The sequence below is a fragment of the Chelonia mydas genome, chromosome 1 (genome assembly GCF_015237465.2).
Source record: "Chelonia mydas isolate rCheMyd1 chromosome 1, rCheMyd1.pri.v2, whole genome shotgun sequence".
In the NCBI taxonomy this organism is placed as follows: domain Eukaryota; kingdom Metazoa; phylum Chordata; order Testudines; family Cheloniidae; genus Chelonia; species Chelonia mydas.
In genome coordinates, this window is record NC_057849.1 from 209,104,002 (window position 1) to 209,128,773 (window position 24,772).

The 24,772-nt window shown below is 46.8% G+C and overlaps 1 protein-coding gene across 1 annotated transcript; it reads right to left on the reverse strand.

Moving 5' to 3' along the window:
• Positions 1–15,324: 15,324 nt before the first annotated feature.
• Positions 15,325–23,751, reverse strand: LOC119565726 (killer cell lectin-like receptor subfamily F member 1). The gene is made up of 6 exons (XM_037893782.1): positions 23,630–23,751; positions 22,237–22,332; positions 21,375–21,518; positions 19,944–20,095; positions 19,730–19,836; positions 15,325–15,466 (listed from the first exon to the last, which is right to left on the reverse strand). Exons 1-6 carry the CDS (start codon positions 23,697–23,699, stop codon positions 15,325–15,327), a joined length of 711 nt encoding a protein of 236 aa, XP_037749710.1. The 5' UTR covers positions 23,700–23,751.
• Positions 23,752–24,772: the final 1,021 nt, after the last annotated feature.

Here is a 24,772-nt window from a genome sequence, read left to right on the forward strand (position 1 = left end):
CCCCTCCCTTAACCCAGCCACTCTCTTGCCAGAAACAGAGGAACAGAAACATGACTGTTTAGAGATCATAGATGTCCAGTACTCCAGCCGTCCGGATTTAAAGGATGTACCCCTCCCAAATGCAGATTATGAGTGGTACACTGATGGTAGCAGTACTGTAATAGATGGGCAAAGGAGGGCGGGCTATGCTGTTGTGACCCTCCATGACACCGTGGAAGCTGAAGGTTTGCCTGCTGGGACCTCTGCCCAGCTTGCCAAACTGATAGCCCTGACCCGTGCACTTGAACTGTCAAAAGGAAAGCGGGTCAACATTTTTACTGATTCAAAGTATGCTTTTGGGGTGCTGCATGCTCATGCTGGCCTATGGAAGCAAAGGGGAATGCTGACAGCCCAAGGCTCCCCAGTCAAGTACGGGCCCCAAATCCTCCGGCTCCTAGAAGCCGTACAACTCCCCTTGGAAGTGGCGGTGGTACACTGTAAAGCCCATCAAAGGGAAGATCAAGATGTGACCAGAGGTAACGCCCGGGCAGATAGAGAGGCTAAGCATGCTGCCACCCTGCCATCCCCTCAGACTGAGAACGCCCATATGCATGCCCTTATCCCATCAGTAGGGGAGCTTCCAACCCCTCAGTACTCTGGGGAGGAAAAACAGCTAATTGACAAACTCTGTCTCCGGGAAAAGGAGGGATGGCTCCATTCCCCCGAAGGGAAGGTCCTCTTACCAAAGGGCCTAATCCGGCCAGTGCTGCAGAAACTACATCAAACCACTCATGCTGGCAGGGAAGCACTTATCCAGCTAATGGGAAAATACTTTATCACATCTGGACTCCGACCCCTGGCTGCCCAGGTACAAGCGGACTGCTTAGTCTGCCAAAAGAATAATCCACGACCGGGACATCCTGTGCCACCAGCTGCCCTAGAACCCACTCCGGGCCCTGGACAAGTGTGGCAAATAGACTTTACTGAGTTTCCCCGGACTCAAGGGTTCAAATATCTCCTAGTTATAGTGGATCGGTTCAGCGGATGGCCAGAAGCCTTCCCATGCCGTAACTGCACTGCCAGAACAGTGGCCCTCAAGTTTGTTAAGGAGATCATTCCTCGCTTTGGACTCCCCCTGTGGATGGAATCTGACAACGGGACACACTTCACGTCAAAAATCGTTCAAAGCATCTCACATGCCTTACAGATCCCCTGGAAACTCCATACGCCCTGGAGACCACAAGCCAGTGGGGTAGTGGAGCGTACCAATCAGACCCTTAAACGGCATCTCTCAAAAGTGTGCCAAGAAGCCTCACTGCGATGGCCTGATGCTTTGCCCCTCGTCCTACTCCGTATCCGCGTTCTCCCAAAGGGTAGATTAGGGCTCAGTCCCTTTGAAATTATGTTTGGAAGGGCATGGCCTATGAATGGTACCCCGGTTCTGTCAGGGGAATGGGAGCTGGGTAATAGTTTTTTGTCACAGTATATGTGTTCCCTGTCTGCTGTTCTTTTGTCTCTTCACAGGTATACTAAGGATTCCCAGCCTCTCCCCTTGGATGCTCCCGTCCACTCCTTACAGCCTGGTGACTCTGTGCTTGTTCGCACCTGGAAAGACGAGCCTCTCCAGGAGAAGTGGAAAGGACCCTATACCGTCCTGCTGGTCTCCCATACAGCAGCAAAGATCGAGGGACACAAGAACTGGATCCATCACTCTCGTCTGAAGGCAGTACCCGCCCCCTCGTCAGCAGAACAGTGGACCGTCCAACCTGCTGACTCCTCATCTAGTGACGATCTCGGGCTAAAGCTACTGTTTAAGAGACACAAATAGCGGGCACCTTAACGCTAAAATGGGCCCACCCAGGTACTGGAGACCCTGGGTTGGGAAGACTCTGGTAATAATTAATTGGGTAACATTGTTATTCTCTGTATTGGTATTTCCAAACTGTGCATATCGGGAGCATAACTCCTTTGTTTTGCTTGCGCACCATGTTGCTAATTTAACAAACCAGACTGATTGCTGGGTATGTGCTCCAACTCCACTATCCCCCAAAACGGGAATGCCCCTTGACATGTTGCCCCTGACCCTAGCAGAATTAGCCACCACCAAAGAGCAGGAAAAAACGGACTCGCCGTTCTGGAATAAGACCTCTTTACAGCAGGCCACCTATCAGGACCAGGAGTATTCAGTTGCAGTACTCACTGAGGGAGTGTTATGTTTTACCCGAAACCAATCTGATCACTATGGGCGTCCTGTGGGGAAAAGCTCCTGTGTTATTACACAGTGGGCTGATGGTTATTGGATAAAGACCAACAGGGGAGGCCAACAGTGTGGGTGTAATGGTTCCTCCCCTTTTAGGGAAACTCTTACAAATAATCTTACCACAAGAAAGGGGTTTGGAAATGTAACTTGCCGTCCAGTTAACATCTCCAATGTAGCAAGCCAATGGTGGGTTTGTAATGGTCCCTATGGCGAGTGTAATTTGAATGGCACAATTAGAAACGCCCCCACATGTACCCAATTAGGAGGATGGGATGCCCCCCTAGGGGCATATAAACTGTTTGGAAAAGCAGCCTTAAATATCCCAGGAATCCCCTTAAGAAACAGTCCTTACTGGGCCCTACAGGGTCACTATTTTGTATGTGGCCGAAAGGCTTACAAGGTGCTGCCAGCCAACTGGACAGGTAGCTGTTATATAGCTCATGGAGTTCCTCATCTTTCCATAACTGTCACACTGCCCAAAGGAAAGATTAGAAATGCCCGAGACACCTCTGTTGAGTCACGAGAAAAGACCCTGCAGCGACTGACTAAGGCATTGGAGGGCAATATGAAGAATCCCCTCACAACCGAGAAGCTTGTAGGGTGCTCTGTACTGGGAATAGCACCACTGGTTTCCGGGCCAGCCATGGCATGCATAGGCCGCTATACTGTAAGGCTGCAGATGGTACTTGAGAAGGTGGCCTTAGAGTTAGAGGACTCGGTTAGTAATTTAGGGTCAGCAGTAAAAACATTAAATAAAGAGGTACAGCAGCTCAGGACGTTTTCCCTCCAAAACAGGCTGGCTTTGAACTATCTCTTGGCATCCCAAGGAGGGGTTTGTGCCCTCATCGGGCCCCGATGTTGTGTATATGTAAATGATAGCAGTTATGAGATCTATGAAAAGGTGGTACAGGCTAAGGCCCATGCCCGAGCCGGAGCACAGGTTGCCTATACTGCCCCAGAGAGCGATTGGTTGCAAACCTTGTTTTCAGGTTGGGGTTTGTCATCTTGGCTTGGTGGTTTATTTAGCCTGCTATTAAAAATCCTCTTTCCTGTATTGCTTGTATTACTGGTATTATGCTGTGCAGTATCATGTGTTAGGGCCCTTTTGCAAAAGTTAATAAGTCATTCTCTTCAGGGCTATCATAAAGTGCTTATGCAAAGTCCTATTGTAAAGAAATAAGTAGCCCAAGTGAGAAAACTCAGAGCCAAGGTTGTTGAGTGTTCTCAAAGGGGGGAGTTGTTGGGGACACTGGGGCATGGCCACTAGGTAACTCGAGGGGATGGAAGACCACGAGTGTCGATGAAGCCCCCTCGCACTAGGCCCAGGTGTCCTTGCCCCCCCCCCTCCCGCCTGGAGGCACTCACAGCAGCTCTGCGTACTAGGCCCAAGTGTCCTTGGCCCCCCCCCGCCTGGAGGCACACACAGCAGTTCTGCTGAGAATCTGCAACAATATGTTGCAGAGTCAAACTGCCTGAAACTAAGCAAGGCCAAACCAGGCAGATATGAAAGAACAATGCTGAATAAAGCAGCTTTATGTATAGTTTAACAAATGATACAAAGAATCAGGGAACTAGCTGGGAACTGGATTGGCTGGCTATATGGATACTTGGGGCAGCTTGCTATTAAATAAGTATGCTGGAAAAAAGGATGTATAAAAGCCTGTGTAACTTCCTGCTCTGGGTGCAGGATTTGAGATTTTATTCTCCCTGTACCTTTTTTTTGCAGCTGCAAATAAACTTTTCTGCTTCTCCACCCCGTTGTGATTATTGGGTGTAGCACACCGGGTAACGAACCAGCTCAAGCTGTTGTTCAGCCTCTCGGCACTGGGTGCCGGCAACACATACATCTTTTGTCTATTAAGAATTAGGAAACTAAAGAGTCAAGTACAAAACATCACTTTAGTTTATAGTCTTAAGTGCTTAACGGGTAAAGAGAAAATCTGAGTTAAAATAAACATTTTAAAAAATCATTTCTTTACATATAAACATTTTTACTAGGGCTGTCAAGCCATTAAAAAAAATTGTGCAATTAATCACTGTTAATAAAAATAAAATTTATTTAAATATTTTAGGATGTTTTTACATCTTCTAATATATTGATTTTCATTACTATACAGAATACAAAGTGTACAGTGCTCACTTTATTTTTATTGCAAATATTTACACCGTAAAAAACAAAAACAAAACCAAGGGACGTGATCATTCCACTCTATTCAACATTGGTGAGGCCTCATCTGGAGTACTGTGTCCAGTTTTGAGCCCCACACTACAAGAAGGATGTGGAAAAATTGGAAAGAGTCCAGCAGAGAGCAACAAAAATGATTAGGGGGCTGGAACACATGAGTTATGAGGAGAGGCTGAGGGAACTGGGCTTGTTTAGTCTGCAGAAGAGAAGAATGAGGGGGGATTTGATAACTGCTTTCAGCTACCTGAAAGGGTGTTCCAAAGAGGATGGATCTAGACTGTTCTCAGTGGCAGCAGATGACAGAATGAGGAGTAATGGTCTCAAGTTTAGGTTGGATATTAGGAAAAACTTTTTCACTAGGAGGGTGGTGAAGCACTGAAATGGGTTACCTAGGGAGGTGGTGGAATCTCCTTCCTTAGAGGTTTTTAAGGTCAGGCTTGAGAAAGCCCTGGCTGGGATGATTTAGTTGGGGATTGTTCCTGCTTTGAGCAGGGGGTTGGACTAGATGACCTCCTGAGGTCCCTTCCAACCCTGATATTCTATGATTATATGATTCTACAGTTGGATTCCAGGGCCTTGTACCATCCAGAAACATATGTAGCAGCGACACGTCCTACTTTGCTTAAAAAAAGGACATCTGGTGTAGCTAGTTGCTACAGATAGCAGTCTCATGAACCTATGGTGTGAGAAACTGCTAGTTGTAGGAATTAGCTTCATCAGATTGCAGTGTTACAGGTAGCACGTCCCTACAGATTGCAGTTTCGTGTGTGTGTGTGTGAAAATGCTATCTGTAGGACCGGGCTACCTGCAGCAGTGACAGTTCTTACTTTGCTAAAAAAGGACATCTGATGTAGCTATTTCAAGCAGTCTCACATGTAAAACCAAACTGATAGTTTTCTTTAACAGTGTAACAAGCCTTGTGTATGGGGGGGAAGTGGTTGACATGGTCTATCTTGCCTTTAGTAAGGCTTTTGATACTGTCTCCCATGACCTTCTCATAAACAAACTATGGGAATGCAACCTAGATGGAGCTAAAATAAAATGGGTGCAAAACTAGTCGGAAAACAGTTCAGACAGTAGTTATCAGTGATTCACAGGCTGAAAGGCCATAACCAGTGGGGTTCTCCAGGGATCAGTTCTGGATAAGTTTCTATTCAAAATCTTAATCAGTGATTGAGATAATGGCATAGAGATTACAACTGTAAAGTTTGTGAATGATAACAAGATGCATGCATACAAAATGGGAAATGACTTCCTAGGAAGGAGTTCTGCAGAAAGGGATCGGGGGGTCCTAGTGGACCACAAGCTGAATATGAGTGAACAGTGTAACGCTACTGCAAAAAAACAGATTACTCTGGGATGTTGTTAGGGGGCTTATTCCTTCACCCACTTCCTTCCCTGGTCCTTCTCGCATGAACAGAGAGCAACAATACCCAAAGTCCAAAGGTGCAAACAATTCAATGTTTATTGGGGTGAACTTCCAGCAAGCATGATTCCAGTTTCCTTCCTTAGTGTCCCCCTTCCCAGCTCTGGCACCACAGAGCCTTACACCTGTGTCCCTGTTCCCATTCCTGCCCTTAGCAAAACATGATTCCAATTTCCCCACCCCCAATCCCTGTTCCCATTTCCCCACCTACCCACACACACACACTTTCTGATTGACTGCAGACTATATAGTAAAACTTGAGTTCTGCTTAGCTATACCTTAACCAATCATTTTCCTGAAATTTAACTAACCAATCCTAACATACTGTAACATGATTAGCTAACCAATTATATCCCACCACCTTAATTAGTTTACACCCAGCAAAATTAATTATACAGCAGACAGAAACAATCACAGAACCAGACAGAGATTATACAGACAAACAATGGCAAAGTGGGAACTATAATGACAAAACAATACAGAAGTGAGGATTTCACATCCCAGCTATTGATAAGTGAGTTCTTGCCAGACACGATGCTATGAAACTAAGTTTCCTTTTACATCTTCTAGGCACTTCCCTTTCTCTGGAGGTGATAGGCATTATCAGGACAAAAAGAAAAGGAGTACTGGTGGCACCTTAGAGACTAACCAATTTATTTGAGCATGAGCTTTCGTGAGCTACAGCTCACTTCATCGGATGCATACTGTGGAAATTGCAGAAGACATTATTATATACACAGACACCATGAAACAATACCTCCTCCCACCCCACTCTCCTGCTATTAGCTATTACCAGCAGGAGAGTGGGGTGGGAGGAGGTATTGTTTCATGGTGTCTGTGTATATAATAATGTCTTCTGCATCCGATGAAGTGAGCTGTAGCTCACGAAAGCTCATGCTCAAATAAATTGGTTAGTCTCTAAGGTGCCACAAGTACTCCTTTTCTTTTTGCAAATACAGACTAATACGGCTGTTACCCTGAAAATTATCAGGACAGGACTGTATTCCTAACAGCCCAATAGCACCTTCTTTTAATGTGACTAGTTTGGAATGTGAGGATGTGACTGGTCGCTTCCCAGCTTATGGCTGCCTCTGCTGCTTAGCCAAAGGCCTTAGCCTAAGAACAGGGCCTCAGACTGTCACAGTGAGAGAAGGCCTTTACACCAGCAGACAGTGATTTTGATTCTCTTTTATACCTCTAGAACTAGCTAAGTGATAAGAAGACACCTAAATTCTTAGAGTACAGGCCTTTACAGACAGGCCTGAATATCTATATCCTAACAGATGTCCACTCTACTCTGCGCAGATTAGGCCTCAACTGGAGTATTGTGTCCAGTTCTGGGCACCACATTTCAGGAACGATGTGGACAAATTGGAGAGAGTCCAGAGAAGAAAGGGGGGAAAAAAAAATAAGATCTAGAAAACGTGACCTATGAGGGAAGTAGCATCTTTTTACAAAAGTTGTTTCTTCCAATCTAATATGTATCAGTAACTGCTACCAGTAGCACATTCCTACGTGGAGCAGTTTACTACACTACACCAGCAGCTTCGGTCCCAGAGAGGCGGCAGCACGGACAAATTTCCCCCTGTCCCACCACCCCAGCTCAGCGGAGACCAGGTACACAGGCAGGGAGGAGCGGGACACCCTGACATCAGCCTCTCTCCGGTCATCCCCCCACACAGCAGACAGGACACTCCCAGTCCTGAGCAGGGTGGCCAGGGGCGGCTCTGGGGGAGGAACTGGGTGCGGGGGAGGGGGAACAGGAGCAGCGGCGGCTGCGCACAGCAGTGGAGTAGGGGGGAGGAGGGGCATCCCCGCTCTGGAAGAGTCACCTGGCTGGTCATCAACTGCCCCCCTGCAGCTCAGGTCCCTCCCTCCTCTCCAGGCACTGCTGCTCGCCTGCCTGCCTGCTGCCTCCGTCGGCCCAGCTGGCTCTCGACAGGTCAGGTGGGACTCAGGCATGGCAAACCCTGCGCATGGCGCCCTCTTTGGCAGGCCATCCTGGGCTGCCACCCGGACCGCCCACACCAAAAGCCAGCCCTGAAAAGGCATCCCAGGCTGGAGAGCCACCCTGGGGAATGTCACAGGCATATATATGACAATTTGTTAACTGAATGAGGCAGGGGTCCTGTGTACACAACAGGACAGGATACAGTCATGTAATTAAAGACTGTCTCATAATGCATACACAAAAGGGGGGCAAATTAAGGTTGAAGGGAGAGGAAATGACAGAATTAAGTGTAACTTCTGAATACTTGACTTAGCAACCTTAATGTGTAGGTTTTTGGATGGAATTGATTATTTAGTTTGGTTTGGTCTCTGAAATTGTGTTCAGAAGAGCTATACGCTGTGCTGCCATGGTCTCTGCAGCCACAGCTAGGCCAACCAACCCACTTGGTAAGTTTAGATCTAGAAACCTGGAGTTTCCATGGAAGGGCTTCCATGATGTCAGAGAAAGGAGGGGTGATACTGCACTGGCTCACTTCCCCCCAGCAGACTTTTGGTAGGAAGAGTGAGGTTCCTGCTCCTTTCTATGTATCTGTCTATCTAGTATTTATGCTGTGGGGATCACTGTGATGTCTGAACATCAGTGGCAGCATGTCTGCTTGGATCAGAGGAGATGCCTAGGCCGAGCTGTGGGTGGTGGGCAGGGCCAGAACAGCAGTAGGTACTATAGCTGTGGTCTCTGCCTTTATCACTCTGGTCTCTAAATCCTCTTGCGTTTCTGATTTCCTAATTCCTTCCTGCCCTTGAAGAATGGTTAGAAGTGTGAATCCATTGCATCATTGTAATTGATGTTTCTTGTAGCTTCTCACATCTTGGTTTCCTTGATACACACCTAGGCCAAAATGTATTAAACTTGGGTGGTTAAAGCTTTGCGCCTACATAAATATCTAGGCACCTAAGCAAGTGGCAGGATTTCAGAGATGTTCTGCAGCCACGGAGGGCGGGAGCTCAGTGGGAGCTGAGGGTGCTCAGCAGCTCTGAAAGTCTGTCCTTTTTTATTTCCGTTCCTAAACATGGATTTAAGTGCCAAACTTTAAGCACCCAAACTTGAACATTTTGACCGTCATTCCTATGAGAGATGCATACCTACAACAAGGTGATGGTCAAACCTTTCATCATTTCATAGCACTAGGCCTGGATATCTGGTTTGGTTTTCCTTATAGTGAACAGGCCTTTGGTGTTTTGACCAATCAGATATCAGTATACTGTACTGGTATGAATCAGATGACTGACATTTGAATGTTCAGTTCCTGCTTTGTTCAGTCAATAATGGTTAGTGGGCTAGAAAGTTATGTTATCTGATTGACTGGCTGTCACACGTTTTGTCAGAGATAACAACTAGCGACATGGGGCGAGATTCACATCTGATGTCAATGGTGTTTCACCAGTTTACACAAGGCCTGAATGTGGCACATGAACTCTGTGTGCACTGGAACAGAATTAAGCAAGCAGAGATCTAACCCAGAAAACACGGGGCCTGGTTAGGGTAACACTGGACTATAACAGGTGTAAATGAGAACAGACTTCAACACAGGACCATGGTTTTCTGTGAGATATTGTTGGGAATTTCCCTTTAGAACAGAAGGTCTTGCCTCTGGAATGGGTACAGAAAATATACACTTCCCAGGGAGGAAATTCAACTTGTTGTAAACTTCATTTTTTAAAGCATTTCCTAATGAATCATATCCATATGTGAGACTCTTTGATCAGACTGCACAGGAGATGGGTGAACAGCACCAACCTGAATACAGCCCTATAAGTTCCCCTTCACTTGTACTGGGTGCAGATTGGGTATTGGAGAAGTGAAGAAATGAATACATGAAGAAGAAGAAGCCTTTAGGGTAGGAGTCATACTGGTATGAGGGTGAACTGCAGGCAAAACTGCCATGAAGAAGTCTTAGCAGGGGCGACAGATTCTTCCTAAAAGTGGGGGGCCACAAGGCCCTGCCAGTCTCCTCTCTTCCCCCCGAGGCCCCACCCCCAGTCAGCGTAGATGGTGGGTCCAGGGTACCCCACAGCTGTCTGGGCGGCTCTTACCCTGACCCAGCTCCTGCTTCAGGCCTGGCCTGAGGACGGGGTCTTGGGGGCCGAAGAGTCACAGCTGGGTTGGGGTAAGAGCTGCCCGAGAAGCTGTAGGGTGCTGCGGGCCCTCCATATACCCTGTGCGGGAGACCCGGGGGGCGAAGACATGGGCTGGAGGCTGCTCACGGGCCCCTGATGCCAGGCAGGTGGAGGGTCCATGCCCGCCACAGCTGCCTGGGCTCCCTGAGTCAGGCTCCAGCTTCTGGCTTGGCTAGGAGGCAGGGACTCAGGGGGAAGAGGAAGGGCAGGAGGTCAAGCCCATGGGGAAAAGTGGGAGGGCTATGGCTAGGGTTGCCAAATGTTTGGTTTTTGATTAGAACGCCTGGTCGAAAAGGGACCCTGGCAGCTCTAGTCAGCCCCACTGACTGGGCCATTAAAAGTCTGGTTGGGGGAGCAGCAGGGGCCCGGGGTGAAGGCAGGCTCTCTACCAGCCCTAGCTCCGCGTGGCTCCCGGAAGTGGCCGCCAGGATCCTAGGCACTTCAGCAGCCAGGGACTGGGAGGTGCGGCGTGCTGCTCCTGCCCCAAGTGCTGGCTCTGCAGTTCCCATTGGCTGAGAACTGCAACCAATGGGAGCCACGGGGGCCGGTGCCAAGAGGCTGCAGGGACCTAGCAGCCACTTCCTCTGAGCTGCGGTAAGCAGCGCTGGGACCCTGCACCCCCTCCCACATCCCAACCTCCTGCCCCAGTCCCCTCCCACACCCCAAACCCATCATCCCGGCCCCACCCTAAAGCCCACACCCCCAGCCAGAGTGCAGAAGGTGGGGGCCTGCAAAGATTCTAAAAATTAATACTAGCCACTCCAGGCTTGTATTAAACTCCCAAGGTAACAGCTTTTCTCTGACATTGGATGGGTAGATGCTGCCACCACGCAAGTGCAAAACCTCTTTGAGAACTCAGGAAGGCGCACTTGAGAATTCCTTCCTGTGGGGTACCCTCAAGCCCTTTCACCCCCCTGCCCCTCCAGGGAAGAGCTGAGAAAGAAAAACAAAGGAAATCAGCTGTTGCCACCAGCTAATTAAACAACATGTGCACAAATCTCTTAAGACATAAAAATCCAATCCTGTTCTTAAAAAGGTAAATTTTATTAAAAACAAAAAGAAAGAAAATACATCTGGAAACTCAGGCTATTGCTAGATTTTAAAAAGAAGCAACAACAAGGATTAAGCATCAAGAAATAACTTTCTTGGGGTCCAGCTTAAAGGTTACAAGCAAAACAGAAGCATCTGGGATTAGCACAGAGGAGTCCACAAGCCATAAAGTAATAAAAAGAGATAAACCTAATTGCATCTTGCTAGACATTTCCTGATCTACTGACATATCTGGGATTTCAAATGAGTAGTTTCTAGGTATGATACCAATGATTTTTCATACCTGATCCCAAGCTTTTTACAGCATAGTTGCTCTCTGTCTGCCTCTCCTTGAGAACAACAGACAGACAAAGGGGAAGTTTTTTATCAATTTTAAAAAGTTCTAGCCCTCCCATTGGCTCTGTTGGTCAGGTGTCCACTCCCTTCCTTTTACCTATGCAATACAGGGAGACTTTTTAACCCTTTACAGGTAAAGCAAGTAGAGAACAGCTACTAAGTGGGATTTTATAGCTAACTGGCTGGTTGGGTGTCCATAAAAGGGAGCTACCTCCCCTCCCCTTTCATTTTTCACTGTGTTTTGTCAAATATTCTGTAAAAGTGTTCTTAAAATGAACAACATGTGCTGGGTCATCTGAGACTGCTATAACACGAAATATATGGCCGAATGCAGGTAAAACAGAGCAGGGGACATACAATTCTCCCCCAAGGAGTTCAGCCACAAATTTAATTGACACATTATTTTTTTAATGAGTATCATCAGCATGGAAGCATGTCCTCTGGAATGGTGGCCGAAGCATGAAGGGGCATACAAATGTTTAGCGCACCTGACCCATAAATACTTTGCAATGCCAGCTACAAAAGTGCCATGCAAATGCCTATTCTCACTTCCCGGTGATATTGTAAATAAGAAGAGGGCAGCATTATCTCCTCTAAATGTAAACACACTTGTTTGTCTTAGCGATTGGCTGAACGAGAAGAAGGACTGAGTGGACTTGTAGGCTCTGAAGTTTTACATTGTTTTGTTTTGGAGTGCAGTTATGTAAACAAAAATCTACATTTGTAAGTTGCATTTTCAGGTCAAAGAGATTGCACTACATTACTTGGATGAGGTGAATTGAAAAATACTATTTATTTGTTTATCATTTTTACAGCGCAAATATTTATAATAAAAAATAATATACATTTTGATTTCAATTCCAACACAGAATACAATATATATGAAAATGTAGAAAGACATCCAAAATATTTAATAAATTTTAATTGGTATTCTATTGTTTAACAGTGCAATTAAAACTGCCATTAATTGCTATTAAGTTTTTTAATTGCAATTAATTTTTTTGAGTTAATCATGTGAGTTAACTGGGATTAATCGACAGCCCTATTAACTGAGCCTCCTGTGATCATTTAAACTGGTAATGTGAACGGTTGGTATTTGTTATGTGACATTTTCCATTTACAGATTAAACCCTCTGCCCTTTGTTGACCTTGTCCCTGCACTGCATAAAGTGGCCATGCTACCACATGTTAAGCTAGAAGTAAAAAGTATAGTTAGATTAACTGTCAGCAAAGCATTTAGAAAAATTTAGCACGTGTACTAGAAAGGTGAAGAGCTGAAGTCAACAGATGTGTCTCACAACTTCACACTATGCCTGACTGGTGCAGAGTCATTAATAACAAGTTCACCCTTTAGCCCTTCAGTGTCCTGTTTCTTCTCTCTACCTTTAGAGAAAATGAGGGACATTTTCATGTGCAGCGTGTGCAACAGGAAGCTGCTCTCACTTCTGCTGGAGGTCTGTTATAGAAGAGTCTAAGCGCTAACAATGCAAGAGGCGGCCCTTTCATACATACGCTCTCTACAGTCTCTTTGGTGCACTGGCATTCTGTGTAAGGCAGGTTTCAGAGTAGCAGCCGTGTTAGTCTGTATTCGCAAAAAGAAAAGAATGAAAAGAAAAGAGCTACAGCATCCGATGAAGTGAGCTGTAGCTCACGAAAGCTTATGCTCAAATAAATTTGTTAGTCTCTAAGGTGCCACAAGTACTCCTTTTCTTTTTGTGTAAGGCAGTGGTGCCATCTCTTGAAAGAGGATAGCACCACCTCCAGAGTCTGATATTAGCCCCAGCCACTCATACTGTCAATGGGAAATGCATTTAAATGGAAAAAGAAGCTGAGGAATTCACTGTAAAGCATGGCTAATACAATCACTACAGCAGTCCCCTCTGCTCTTTGTTTGAGGTTGTGGGAAAGGCCGATTTGCTGAAGATTTCTGCTGAACTGATCAGCAGTGAAAGAGTTAGCAATGCTGATGAATTGTAATTAGGCTCCAAAGACAACCCTCAATGAAGGTGTTAATGGCTACCATTGATCACAGACCTGGCTAAAGCTGATGCATGCTCTCTGTATAAATAAAGGCACAACCACATGCCTTTGTGTAGAGATAGATGAAACAAAAAAGCTACTGTCCAAGGCAAGGGCCAGCATGGCAAGACCTGAGCGGAAGATAAATCCATGTGAGCCAAGGGATTTCCTTAGGGCCTGATTGCAAACATAGGCTGCAAATATTGACCGGTTGCAGCTGTGTGTGTGTGGTGTGTTTCAATGAGAGAAAGCCGAGAGAAAGCTAGCAGACAGAGTATGTCTACACAGCAAAGAAAACCTGCAGCTGGCCCATGCCAGCCAACTCAGACTCGCAGGGCTGGGGTAGTTTCATTGCTGTGTAGACTTCTGGGCTTGGGAGGGAGGCCGAGCTCTGGTACCCTCCCACCACACAGGGTCGAGCCCAGGCTCAATTGTATTTGCAGATCCATACCTGCTAAGCTCCCACATTAAGGGCCTTGATGCAATAACCAATGAAGTCAATAGCAATGTTTGCATTGGAATGGGCCATATGTTTGTAAGAGGGCATTTCGGGAAAATCCAGTCAGTGTCATATGCTGAGGCGGTATATAATAGAGCAGAGGTTCTCAAACTGTGGTCTGTGGACCACCAGTGATCCCCCAGCTGCATTCAGGGGTTCACGGATAGTTCCCTCTAAGGTGCGCGCCTGGGCAGCCGCACACGAGAGAGTGAAGGACCAGCGTGGATGCACTAATTAGGTGTCTGGACCCTGGAGAAGATGCAGGTGTAAGGTGAGGTGGTGGCCTTGTGGGGAATAGGGGGTAGGTGGGAGGGGGCAGTGGAGTGAGAAGAGGGGGTGGGGGGAATTTGGGATGTGCAGGGCTGCGATGGCCAGAGAAAGAGGTGGCTTTCCCCAGCTCCAGGGCTGTGGCTGGTGGGGAGAAATGGTCCTCCTTTCCTAGCCTCAGCTCTGTGGCTGCTGTGGCGGGGGAGAGAACCCCCCCCCCCCCCCCCGCCCTGCCGCTTCCCAGCTTCAGCTCAGGGGCTGCCACGGTGGGGGAGAGAGGGAGAGACCCCCCGCCCCCCTCCTTCCCAGCCCCAGCTTGGGGACTGCTGTGGCGGGGGAGAGAGGGCACATCCATCGCATGAGAAAGGTAAAACTACTGATATTAAAATATGAGTTGTGTGCTTTTATTTGTAGAACAAGAAAACATTCATTAGTATTAAGGGGTTTTTTATATAGCGCTTTTATCCAAAGAGCTTTACAATAATTAGCTAACGGTACAAACAACATTTGGAAAGATCATTAAGTGGTCCACTGAGACCCTTAGAAATTTTCAAGTGGTCTGTGAAAAAAAAAGTTTGAGAAGCACTGGAAGAAAGTAGCTGGAGCACAGTGCACTCTGGGATGTTCTGTTGCACAGAGAACTGGGAGGAAGAACAGGAACTGGGTTAAACAGGAACAATTAGGGTCCCATCTGCACTGAATAAAACTGTGGTAAGTGGGTTACAGATATGTGCCAGCCTAGGCCACTGGCAAGGGTGGCACACAACTGCAGTGGTTACTAGCCATGTGGTATGTGGACATAAAGGAACCAGTTCATTAATGACTCAGCATTCAGTGGTCCAGCATACAAAGAGAGAGAGCCAAGACAGTGCAACATTCAGGCTTTATTCCTTCCTCTACATGTACTTTCTTCTCTCATCAAGCACTTCCTGAAAGAAAAGTTCTCTAAATTCTTAGATGACAGCACATACAATCCAACAGGATATAAATGTTCAACACATCAAGACTTTTAGAATGATACCTTACAAGGCATACTTTGTACAAAACATATAATTATATCACCATGGTGAATATGGGGTGCTAGGATGTTGCTTTGGAGTACAGAATGTCACAAGTGCCCTCTATTGGGAAGCAATCCATTTGAACATATAGTGTGACAAGGCTTGCGTATGCAGCTAGTCCTCCTGCAGTGTTTCAGAAATCCAGCAGAGTTGCCTGTTTCTTACAGATCCACTTGAATGACAGCTATCCGCATGAATCTCCTGCTTCCTGAAAGCAGCACAGCCCCCTCCACCTTTTCTGTCTTTCATGGTAAAACTGCGGGGGGAGGGAGGGGATCTCAAAGGTGACCTAATAACTTCTGAAATGGGGATGAGGAGGCCCCATTATGCTTTTGGATTTACAAGACCAAACCCAAAATCAGGAATTTTCAGATCTGGGTTCCATTTTCTCCAAACCGTCAAAGCTTAGATGTGTTTGGATACAGAGTTCTGATTTTGGACCATCTCTACCTAACTTTTAAGCTGGTTGAAGGAAGCAGTAAGTTTTTGAGATAGGTTTTGATTTAGTGTTTTGGTATAGTTAGAGCACATCTCCCCATATCTAAATGGATACCAGGAATGCAAATAGTAAGCAATAGGGGTTGCAACCGAGGCTTGATGGATGCCTACTGACTAAAGCGGGACAGAATTCCCCCCCCCACACACACACACATACACACAATTTTGAATTTTCAGTGAAAAATCAAAACCAATCATATTTTGACCAAACACTGACATTTTCATTCCTTCAGGCTGGAAAGAAGCTGCTGCCAATTGCAGTGGAAACAAGGAAGTTTCAGTCAGAGTGAGCAAATCACAGAAACACTGCCTGGAGCAAGGTAAGTGCCTAGGATTCCTTTAGCAAAGGTCAGTCAAAACAGAGTTTAAGATACAACAGTGCCCCTTGAAAGTCTCCATTTGCTCTCAGCAAGGACCAGCAAGACCAGGAACATTTCCCACCATGAGTATTAAGGCTTCTTCTGCTTTCCTGCCACACACACTGGTGATATCTCTGCCCACAAACCAACCCTTGCTCCTACTAGAGCGCCAGAAGTTTGTCTGCGCTGCTGTAACCCAGTTTCCTATAATCTTGTCATGCCTGCTCACCACTTTGTTATGTTAGCTGCAGTTCAATGCATACACAGTTATACCACATCCTTCAAATAAAGCATGAACAGATTTTACAGAAAAGAGGAAAAGTGAGAGAGAGATTTAATGTTTTACTGAGAAATGCTTTACAGATGTAAGCAGAGTCAGGATGAGCTCCACCCTGACATCTGGTGGTGAGGTGTGGCAAGTTGTGGAAAAGAACTTCAGGGGCTGATTTTATTTGCATAGGCACACCCACCCCACCTAGAATGAGGCCATAACTGCCCAAATGGTCACTTTGGCTGTTGTGGGATCCCCAGTGTCTCTGTTATTGGGGCGGGAAGAATAAATTGTTATTACCCTGATTATGGGAACTGTGCTTGGAACTGTACTTGGCCTTTTGTTATGATGGAGGGACTCACCATCAACTAAGTAGCACTCGCTAGGCAAGGGACATGGGTTCCAAAACTCTGTGAATTGAGAGAGGCTTGAGATAGGTGTTTGTACCTGGTGGTGTGGGCCCGAAACACCAATTGCACCTCTGTCTCTCTCCACTGTGGAATGTCAGAGCTAATTTTGGGTCTATTAAGAGTCTTGCTACAGGTACCATGCTGAATTCACTTTGGCCTTATGGTGCACCAGCTCTAAGGCTCCCACTACTATGAGCTGGAATCACTGAGCACTGTGTCAAGTAGTGGGGAGCTGGAAGAAATAGAGTGTAGTGGTGCTGTTCGTGGATAGGCTGGCGGAGTGTTCGTGAGACGGCGAGGTGAGCCGTGCAGAGCGGAGCCGTTTGTGAGACAGCGGAGTGTTCGTGAGACGGTGAGCTGTGCAGAGCAGAGCCCTGTGGGGCAGTCAGCTTCAGGACACGTAAGGTGCCCCTTACCTCTTTCTCCCCCACACAGGCACATTTTAGCCAGACTGGGGAGTAACACTCTGCAGATGAACTTTTGAACTCTGGGGCTGGACTTTTTGAACTTTGGGTGATTTGTGGATTGCTGGACTCAAGAGACGTTTGGGTTCTGGGACTCAAGAACCCGAGGGAAAGGATGTGGCCCAATTTGCTGGGGTGGGTCTTTTCTCATGGTTTGGTTAATGAACGCTAGTTGTGGTGTTTCCCCAATTTAATGCTGATGTCTTTTACCTCATGTTATTAAAGATTCTCTGCTACACCGAGACTCTGTGCTTGCGAGAGGGGAAGTATTGCCTCTTTGACGCGCCCAGGGGGTGTGTAAGATTTTCCCAGGTCACTGGGTGGGGGCTCGAGCCAGTTTTGCATTTGCTTTGATGAGAGGGAACCCCTGTGTACTGAACCCGGCCCTTGCTGCTATCAACTTGGCCTGGCAGAAGGGTTACACAGAGAAGAAGAGAATAGAGATAGTGGGTGAGTGGGATTGTAGCTGGGTATGTGAACTGTGAAGCTGAGTACCGGAAAGAAGCAGAAAACGGCAGGGGTAATGGTAAAAGAGGGCTCCGGAGAAAGCTTCAAAATGTGACTCCAGAGCACCCTGCAGGCTCAAAAAGCAGAAGGCAAATAAAAAGAACACCACATCTATTCTTTGTACATAATCTCATGATTTTAAAGCCAATCTCGTGATATTTGGTGAGTCTAACTCAGGGGTCGGCAACCTATGGCACGCGTGCCAAGCACAGTACGCGAGCCAATTTTTAATGGCACGCTGCTGTCTGCCGGACCCAGGCAAACAGCAGCGTGCCACTAAAAATCCTGCCAGGCCCGGCCCGCTCTTTTCCGCCCCCCCGTCCCCCGCTCTCTCCTTGCAGGACAGGCAAGCTTCCCCCTCCCCCCGCCTCTTCCCGCATTGTGCTGGGTTCCTGCCCCTCCTCCTCTCCCTCCCTGCGGCTGATCAGCTGATGGCCCTTGCTACGGAGGGGAAGAGGGAAAAGTGGAGCCGCAGCGCGCTCTCTGCTCTGGGGACCTTGGGGAATGGGGGTGGAATCAGGGCATATCCCTTCCAGCCCCCTGCCGTGAGCTGTTCAGGGCTGGGAGCACCCCCACGACCCCAGCCCACACCCCCAGCCCTCTGCCCTGACCCCTGTACCCCCCCACAACCCCAGCCCTCTGCCCTGACCCCTGCATGCCCCCCCCACAACCCCAGCCCTGACTCCGGCACCTCCCACACATACCCAGCCCCCCCCCACCCTATGCCCTGACTCTTGCACCCCCCACATCCCCACTCCCAACTTGAGCACCAAAAGGGAGCTCCTGCACCCCCCACTCCATTCCCACCTGCACCCCTTGCCCCAAATAGGAGCTGCCCAGGTAAGCACTCCACACCCAAACCTCCTGCCCCAGCCCTGAGCACCCTCCCACATTCTAGCTCCTGGCCAGACCCTGCACCCCAACCCCCAGCCTGCTCCTTCACCCCCAGCCCTGTGCTCAGTGCACTCCCACCCTCAGCTCAGTGCAGAGAGAGAGGAAGAGAATGGGCTAGAACCAGGGAGAAGGTAGGTACCCACTCTATGTGGGCAGGGCCGGGATCCCAGACCGGCAGCGGGCTGAGTGGGGCCGGCAGCCAGAACCGTGGCTGGCAGGAGCCGGCGGACGGAACCCCAGACCGGCAGCGGGCTGAGCCACTCAGCGCACTGCCAGTCTGGGGTCCCAGCCACTGGCCCCGTTCAGCCCACTGCCAGCCTAGGTGAACGGAACCCCAGGCTGGCAGCAAGCTGAGCGGGCCGGAGGCGTAAGATCAGCATTTTAATTTAATTTTAAATGAAGCTTCTTAAACATTTTGAAAACCTTGTTTACTTTACATACGACAATAGTTTAGTTATATAATATATAGACCTATAGAGAGAGACCTTCTAGAAAACGTTAAAATGTATTACTCACACGCAAAACCTTAAATTAAAACGAATAAATGAAGATTTGGCACACCACATGAAAGGTTGCCGACCCCTGGTCTAACTCATGATTTTTGAACATTTGGGGTTGGCAATACTGTGAGTGAGTGAGTGTTGCAGTCATGAGAAAAGAGTTAGAAGGCTGCTGGTCAGTGGCAGACGGTATATGGGGTAAGTGTAAGTGTGGGGAGGCATTAGTGGGGGGATGGGAAAGTGAGTGTGAGAGTGAGGGGAAATCTGAGGGAGGCAGCAATGTGGAGTGGGAAAAATCAGTAGGGTTTAGTTTGAATCAGAGGCTAATTCTGACTGAAAAGGATGTATCAAAAGGCTAAGGGAGGGCATGTAGTGCTCTTTCTACCTGAGATACACAACGTGACCAGGGAAAAGTGAGTAGCAGCTCTGTGGGATTTTGGTACTTTTCAAGCAAACATAGATGAAGCTCAGCCTGCCTCAGCACTCAAGAGCCTTCTTAGGCTGAGGTATCTGGGTAAAGGGAATGACGCAATGGGAGCAGCAAATTGTGGACTAGGGCTGGGCAAACCAATTGCTTTATAACTAATTTAACTTCAAGAAGAAAAACAACACTGACCTGTATCCTTGTAATTTGGGGTCATCAAGCCACGTCCATCCTCCTTCTTTGAAATTTAATCCAATCCAGTGAAAACTAGCATCTTCATATTGGGTACTGAAAAATCCCTGTGGGTGAGATGATAACCTGAATATGCAAGTCTCTTGCTGAAATCCAGGAGTGTGGTGTCTGTTTTGCTCCTCTTTGAAGAATAGGGCAATGCTTCAATACTCACCATTTCTGCCTCACTTTCAAAAATCAGGAGGCTGGATTTCCTGGCTGCACAATAATCTTTGCTGGCCTGCCAGATTTTCTTCTCCTCTGAGAAGTAGTAACATCTTCCTCTATACAGCAGCCACTCAGGAGGGCAGAGCTCACGCTCTATTCCTGCAAGGGAATTAATATATTTTTGGTCCTTTTACGATTCTTTACATCAGTACATTTTTTAAAGTTTATATCTGTGAAAATTCTCAATATTATAGGCTTTTCACACAAACAATACAAAGCTTTACTGTTCTGTCGTTAAGAAAGGAAACGGAGAGTCAGGATAACTAGATGCTGATCTGAACTCTGCTTGTAACTTGCTATAACCTTGGGGAAGTCACCTAGGCCCTCATTTTCAACACTTCGGGTGCCCAGCCTGAGGCTTTTAGGGGCTGCTTTTCAGAGGTGCTGAGTATCCACAGCACACATTCACTTCAGATGGAGTTGTGGCTACTTAGAACCTCTGAAATTCAGGTCGACAACGTCTCAAGTTGGGCTCCCAAAATTAGTGGAGAGTCTTGAAATTTGAGCCTATCGATCTATGACTTCATTTACCCATCTGTAAAATTATTATAACAATACTTATGCTGTCTTGTAGAGGTGTCATGAGGCTTAGATAATATTTGTTAAACCCTTTGAGATCCTTGAATGAAACTTGCCTTATACCTTGGTATTAAAGGACAGCTTTCCGCTTTTTTGTAGTGCCCAGAAAAAATGCACCTAACTTTTTGCACCCACAACTATGGTGGCAAATCCAACAATTTAGAGGCATAAATAACTGAGCTGCAACTACATTTTTGTTTGGATTTTTGTGCTCAGCTAACTATGGGCACAAAAAAATGCAGGCACAATTTTTGTGGGTCTGATTTTACCTGCAAAAAACCCTCTTAGTATTGTATTGCCTTTCACTGGTCTGTCTCAATAAAGCTACATACTTGAAAGACCAGAGGCATTCAGCCCCTGGAACACCAAGGCCCACAGTAGACTGGCAGCTTTTCTAGGCGTTTGAGAATTGCATCAAATGTAGGTACCATTTACCCTTTTAAAATAAAAATAAATGCACACCACTGTAATATATGCACATAAGGGACTTTTCGTTGCCAGATTCATAGAAATTACTGCTTGTTCGGGTTCACCACCAGTAGAAACCTGCATTTGATCAGTTTTGTGCTCTCCCTTAATTTACAATGTGGATGTGGCCGTAGGCTGAATATTAGGATTACACTGCTCCCGGGGCAGTGTAAGCATACCTTCCGCATAGTGAGCAGCCTTCTACTACGTTGCCTGCCCCTGCTCCCACTGAAATCAAAGGGAGTCTTGCTATTAACTTCAACTGGAGCATGATGGGACCCAGAGATATGACAAACAAACATCTTCTTGCAGAAATAATTTATCTCCTCACCCTGTTTATTTCCACACAGATTCTCTTTCAGTCTGCTCAGTACCAAGGAGTGAGCTCCATGAGTATCTTCCACTGAAGTGTGGTTTGCGTTATGCCTTAGTGACGCCTCTGTCTTCACAGCCTTTTCACAACACTCCCTCAAGGCTTACACACAAAAAAGGAGATAAATTGATGGTTAATAGGGACTTTGGTTACATAAAATGAGGGGAAAGATGGTTTTGCAGCTAAGGCACTGGGCTAGGACGTAAGAGATCTAGGTTCCCAGCTCTCCCTCAGCCTTCCATTGTGACTTCAGATGAGGTGTTTATATTCTCTGTCTGTAAAATAGTGGTAATGATACTTCCTTTACCTGACAGGTGGTGGTGAGGATTCATTCATTATTGTTGGTGAGGCGCTTGTGTACTACTGTAATGGGAGCATGCATTGCCTGTGATAGCAAGGGGACTGGACTCGATGACCCAGGAGGTCCCATCCAGTCCTATGTTCTTATAAGTAGACAGATAAAAGGTTGGTAGATGAGGCCTGGAAGGGACAGGCTAGGTCTGCACCATTTCATTATGCAGAGTATGGTCACTGGGGAAAAACTAGATATTGACAATATGATTCTTCTCACTATACCTGTGAAACTCCACTGACTTCACTGGACTTACTCCTGATTTACAGCAAGGTATGAGAGAGGAGAATCAGGTCCATAGAACGAATACACCTTTCGGAGTTGCCCTTCACCCTTCTCAACCTCAGATCAAAGTGATATCAGATTAATCACTCATCTGAAATTGCCCATCACAAACCCCAAATGCCAATGGCAATACAGTACAGAACTCACACTTATTGACTGTGCCATTTAGGCAGTGTCACTCACCTTGCAGAGCTAAGACGATTGCAACTCCTTGCAGCAGTGCCTTAGTCCCTAGAATTAGAGCAACAATGCACCAGCCTGGCTGCTGAGAGCAGGGACCTGGCAATAAGAAATGAAAGAGTTTGGTTTCAGCAGAGAGAAGCTGCTGTACGTTAGCTCTGTTCCGATAAGTGTCAGTAGCTGGGTAGTCTAGATCTGAATAGAGGTGAGAGGTGCCCACAGGTAAAAAGGAGTCTACAAGCCAGGCTAAAAGGTCCCTTTTGAACCCTGATACATTGTTAGAGGTGCTGCTGTTCAGAGAAGACAGAGTAAATTTTTTGTTAAGCAACAAGCAGATTGTGGGTTGGGGTGGCGTCCTTCAAAGAAGATGTTAAATTATGTGCCTTTCTGCCCAGGTCCACTGGAAGTACGGTACTGTCTTGTAAGAAACTATGTTCTTTTGCAGCGTGAGAAGACTAGCACTTTTCTTCCCTACTCTGATGAACTGCCAAGGTGGAAGTTCAAGATCACATACCACTTTGAGAAAAAAGTTAGGGGATAACTGACTGGAGAAGAAGGATGATCTTGTAGCTAAGATGTTGGACAGGGGTTTGGGAGATGGGAATTCTATTCATGTTGCTGCCACAGGCTTCATGTATGACCTTGGGCAAATCATTTAATATTTTCTGCTTTCCGGGAGTGTTGTGAGGATTAATTCACTATGCCAGGTCTTCAGCTGGTGTAAGTTAGTGGAGCTGACATTGAAGCTACATTGATTTATATCAGATGAGGATCAGGCTCTTATTAGGCTGTATGGCCCAGATCTCCAAATGTATTTAGGTGCCTGTCTCCCATTGCTTTTAGTTGGAGTTAGGCACCTAAATACCTTTGAGGATCTGGACCTATGTCTTCTCTCTCAACTTTATACAGATCCAAGATATAGAAGCAAACACCAAGAATAGTTTAGATAATACTGGTGCTGCACAGAAATATTTTCTTTACACTTGAAATTGAACTTGTCCCCTAGAAGTCTATTAAAAAAAACAAAGCTATTTCCACTAGGATCTATATTTCCCTTTGAATTTCATATTCAGCAGCTTGAGATTTGACATCCGACAGTAATCTCACTTGCAGCAGTGTATCTAGACTGGCTTCAGTGAAATTACTCCTGGATTATGCTGGTGAGATCAGAATTAGACAGCGGAGTGCCTCACCTGTGGCTTCTAATGCAACGGCATCTAGTAACACTAAACCAAACTTTTATTAAGATAGAGCCAAATCTTGCTCTCACTTGTATCTCCTACCCAGAGTGGAAAGTCTGATTCTGTGCAGAGAAAGTAAGAGAGGAGAGAGACAGCACAGGAAATAAGCTCCATATCTGTATTTTATATCAAACACACACGTGTCTTAATCCTACCTGTGTAGGAGCTTTGTTTCCTTTCTTTGAATTGTGGGGTTGTGTAACCACAACCAGCCTCATCCTCCATCTCTAGGTCCCTAGAGTATGAGCTTTACTGCCAGGCAACTACAGACGGCAAGTACGTACAGGAAGGGAGCAGGGGCAGGTCTCTTGAGAACTTCTGGGGGAAACTACAAAGCAGATTGGCTGTGATCATTTCTTTGTGACTACTGCCTCGCTTCGGGATCAGAGGTGCCTCCTACCAGCCACAGTCATTCAAGACTCCTCAGGCTGAGTTCACACTAGCAAGCATGTGAATAGTCTCATTGAGTCTCCATAGGATTATGCATCTGCTTAAAATGAAGGATGTGCTGAAGAGTTTTGCTGAAAAGGGCTGTGATAGTTCACATGTGCTTGAGTTCTTTGCTAAATTGGGGCCAAAAAGATGATTGCATAAATATGTTGCCTTGTTCCTACTGTGCATATCTCTGACCTTCCCCTAGAGTCACAGCAGGAAGTGCGTCAGGCACAATACAAGAGCCTGAGTTAAACTGTGGGGAAGGCAGCCAGTCAGAATGAATGTTCTCCCCAGGCAGGGATGAAATTTGCATGAGGGTTGAAATTTCCTGAGTCATCCCCAGTCTGACTCCAAGAGAGGCCAAAACTGTGCCACGGGATATGAAATCCCAAACTGCAGTTGTGGCCACTGGGGGGTGGGGGAAGGATTGGGCCCTGTGCACTGGGAACATATACTCTCAGGGTTATACCTGCACCTTTGTGGTATGGACACCTATGCTACTGATTCCATGTCCTGGGACCGGCCCTCCTGGACTGCTCTATGCATATGGCAGCAGCAGAGGTGGGAGATTGATCCCAGCAATGTCCTTGTTCATATGCCACATATTCCCTGTCACATCCTGCATATGGTTATGGCTGTTGTCCAACAGTTATGTCAAGTGTGTGTGTGTGTGTGTGTGTGTGTATACTTGTACATGGCTCCAGGAAAGTCCAAACAGGGATATTCTTGCTGGATTATCCCAGTGGCCCCATATCCTGTGACTCCTGCTGGGTGTTCAGTTGGACTCTGCTCCATTTCTGGGTCTCAGACTTTAAAGCTAGATGGGACCATCGTGACCATCTAGTCAAACCTCCTGCACATCA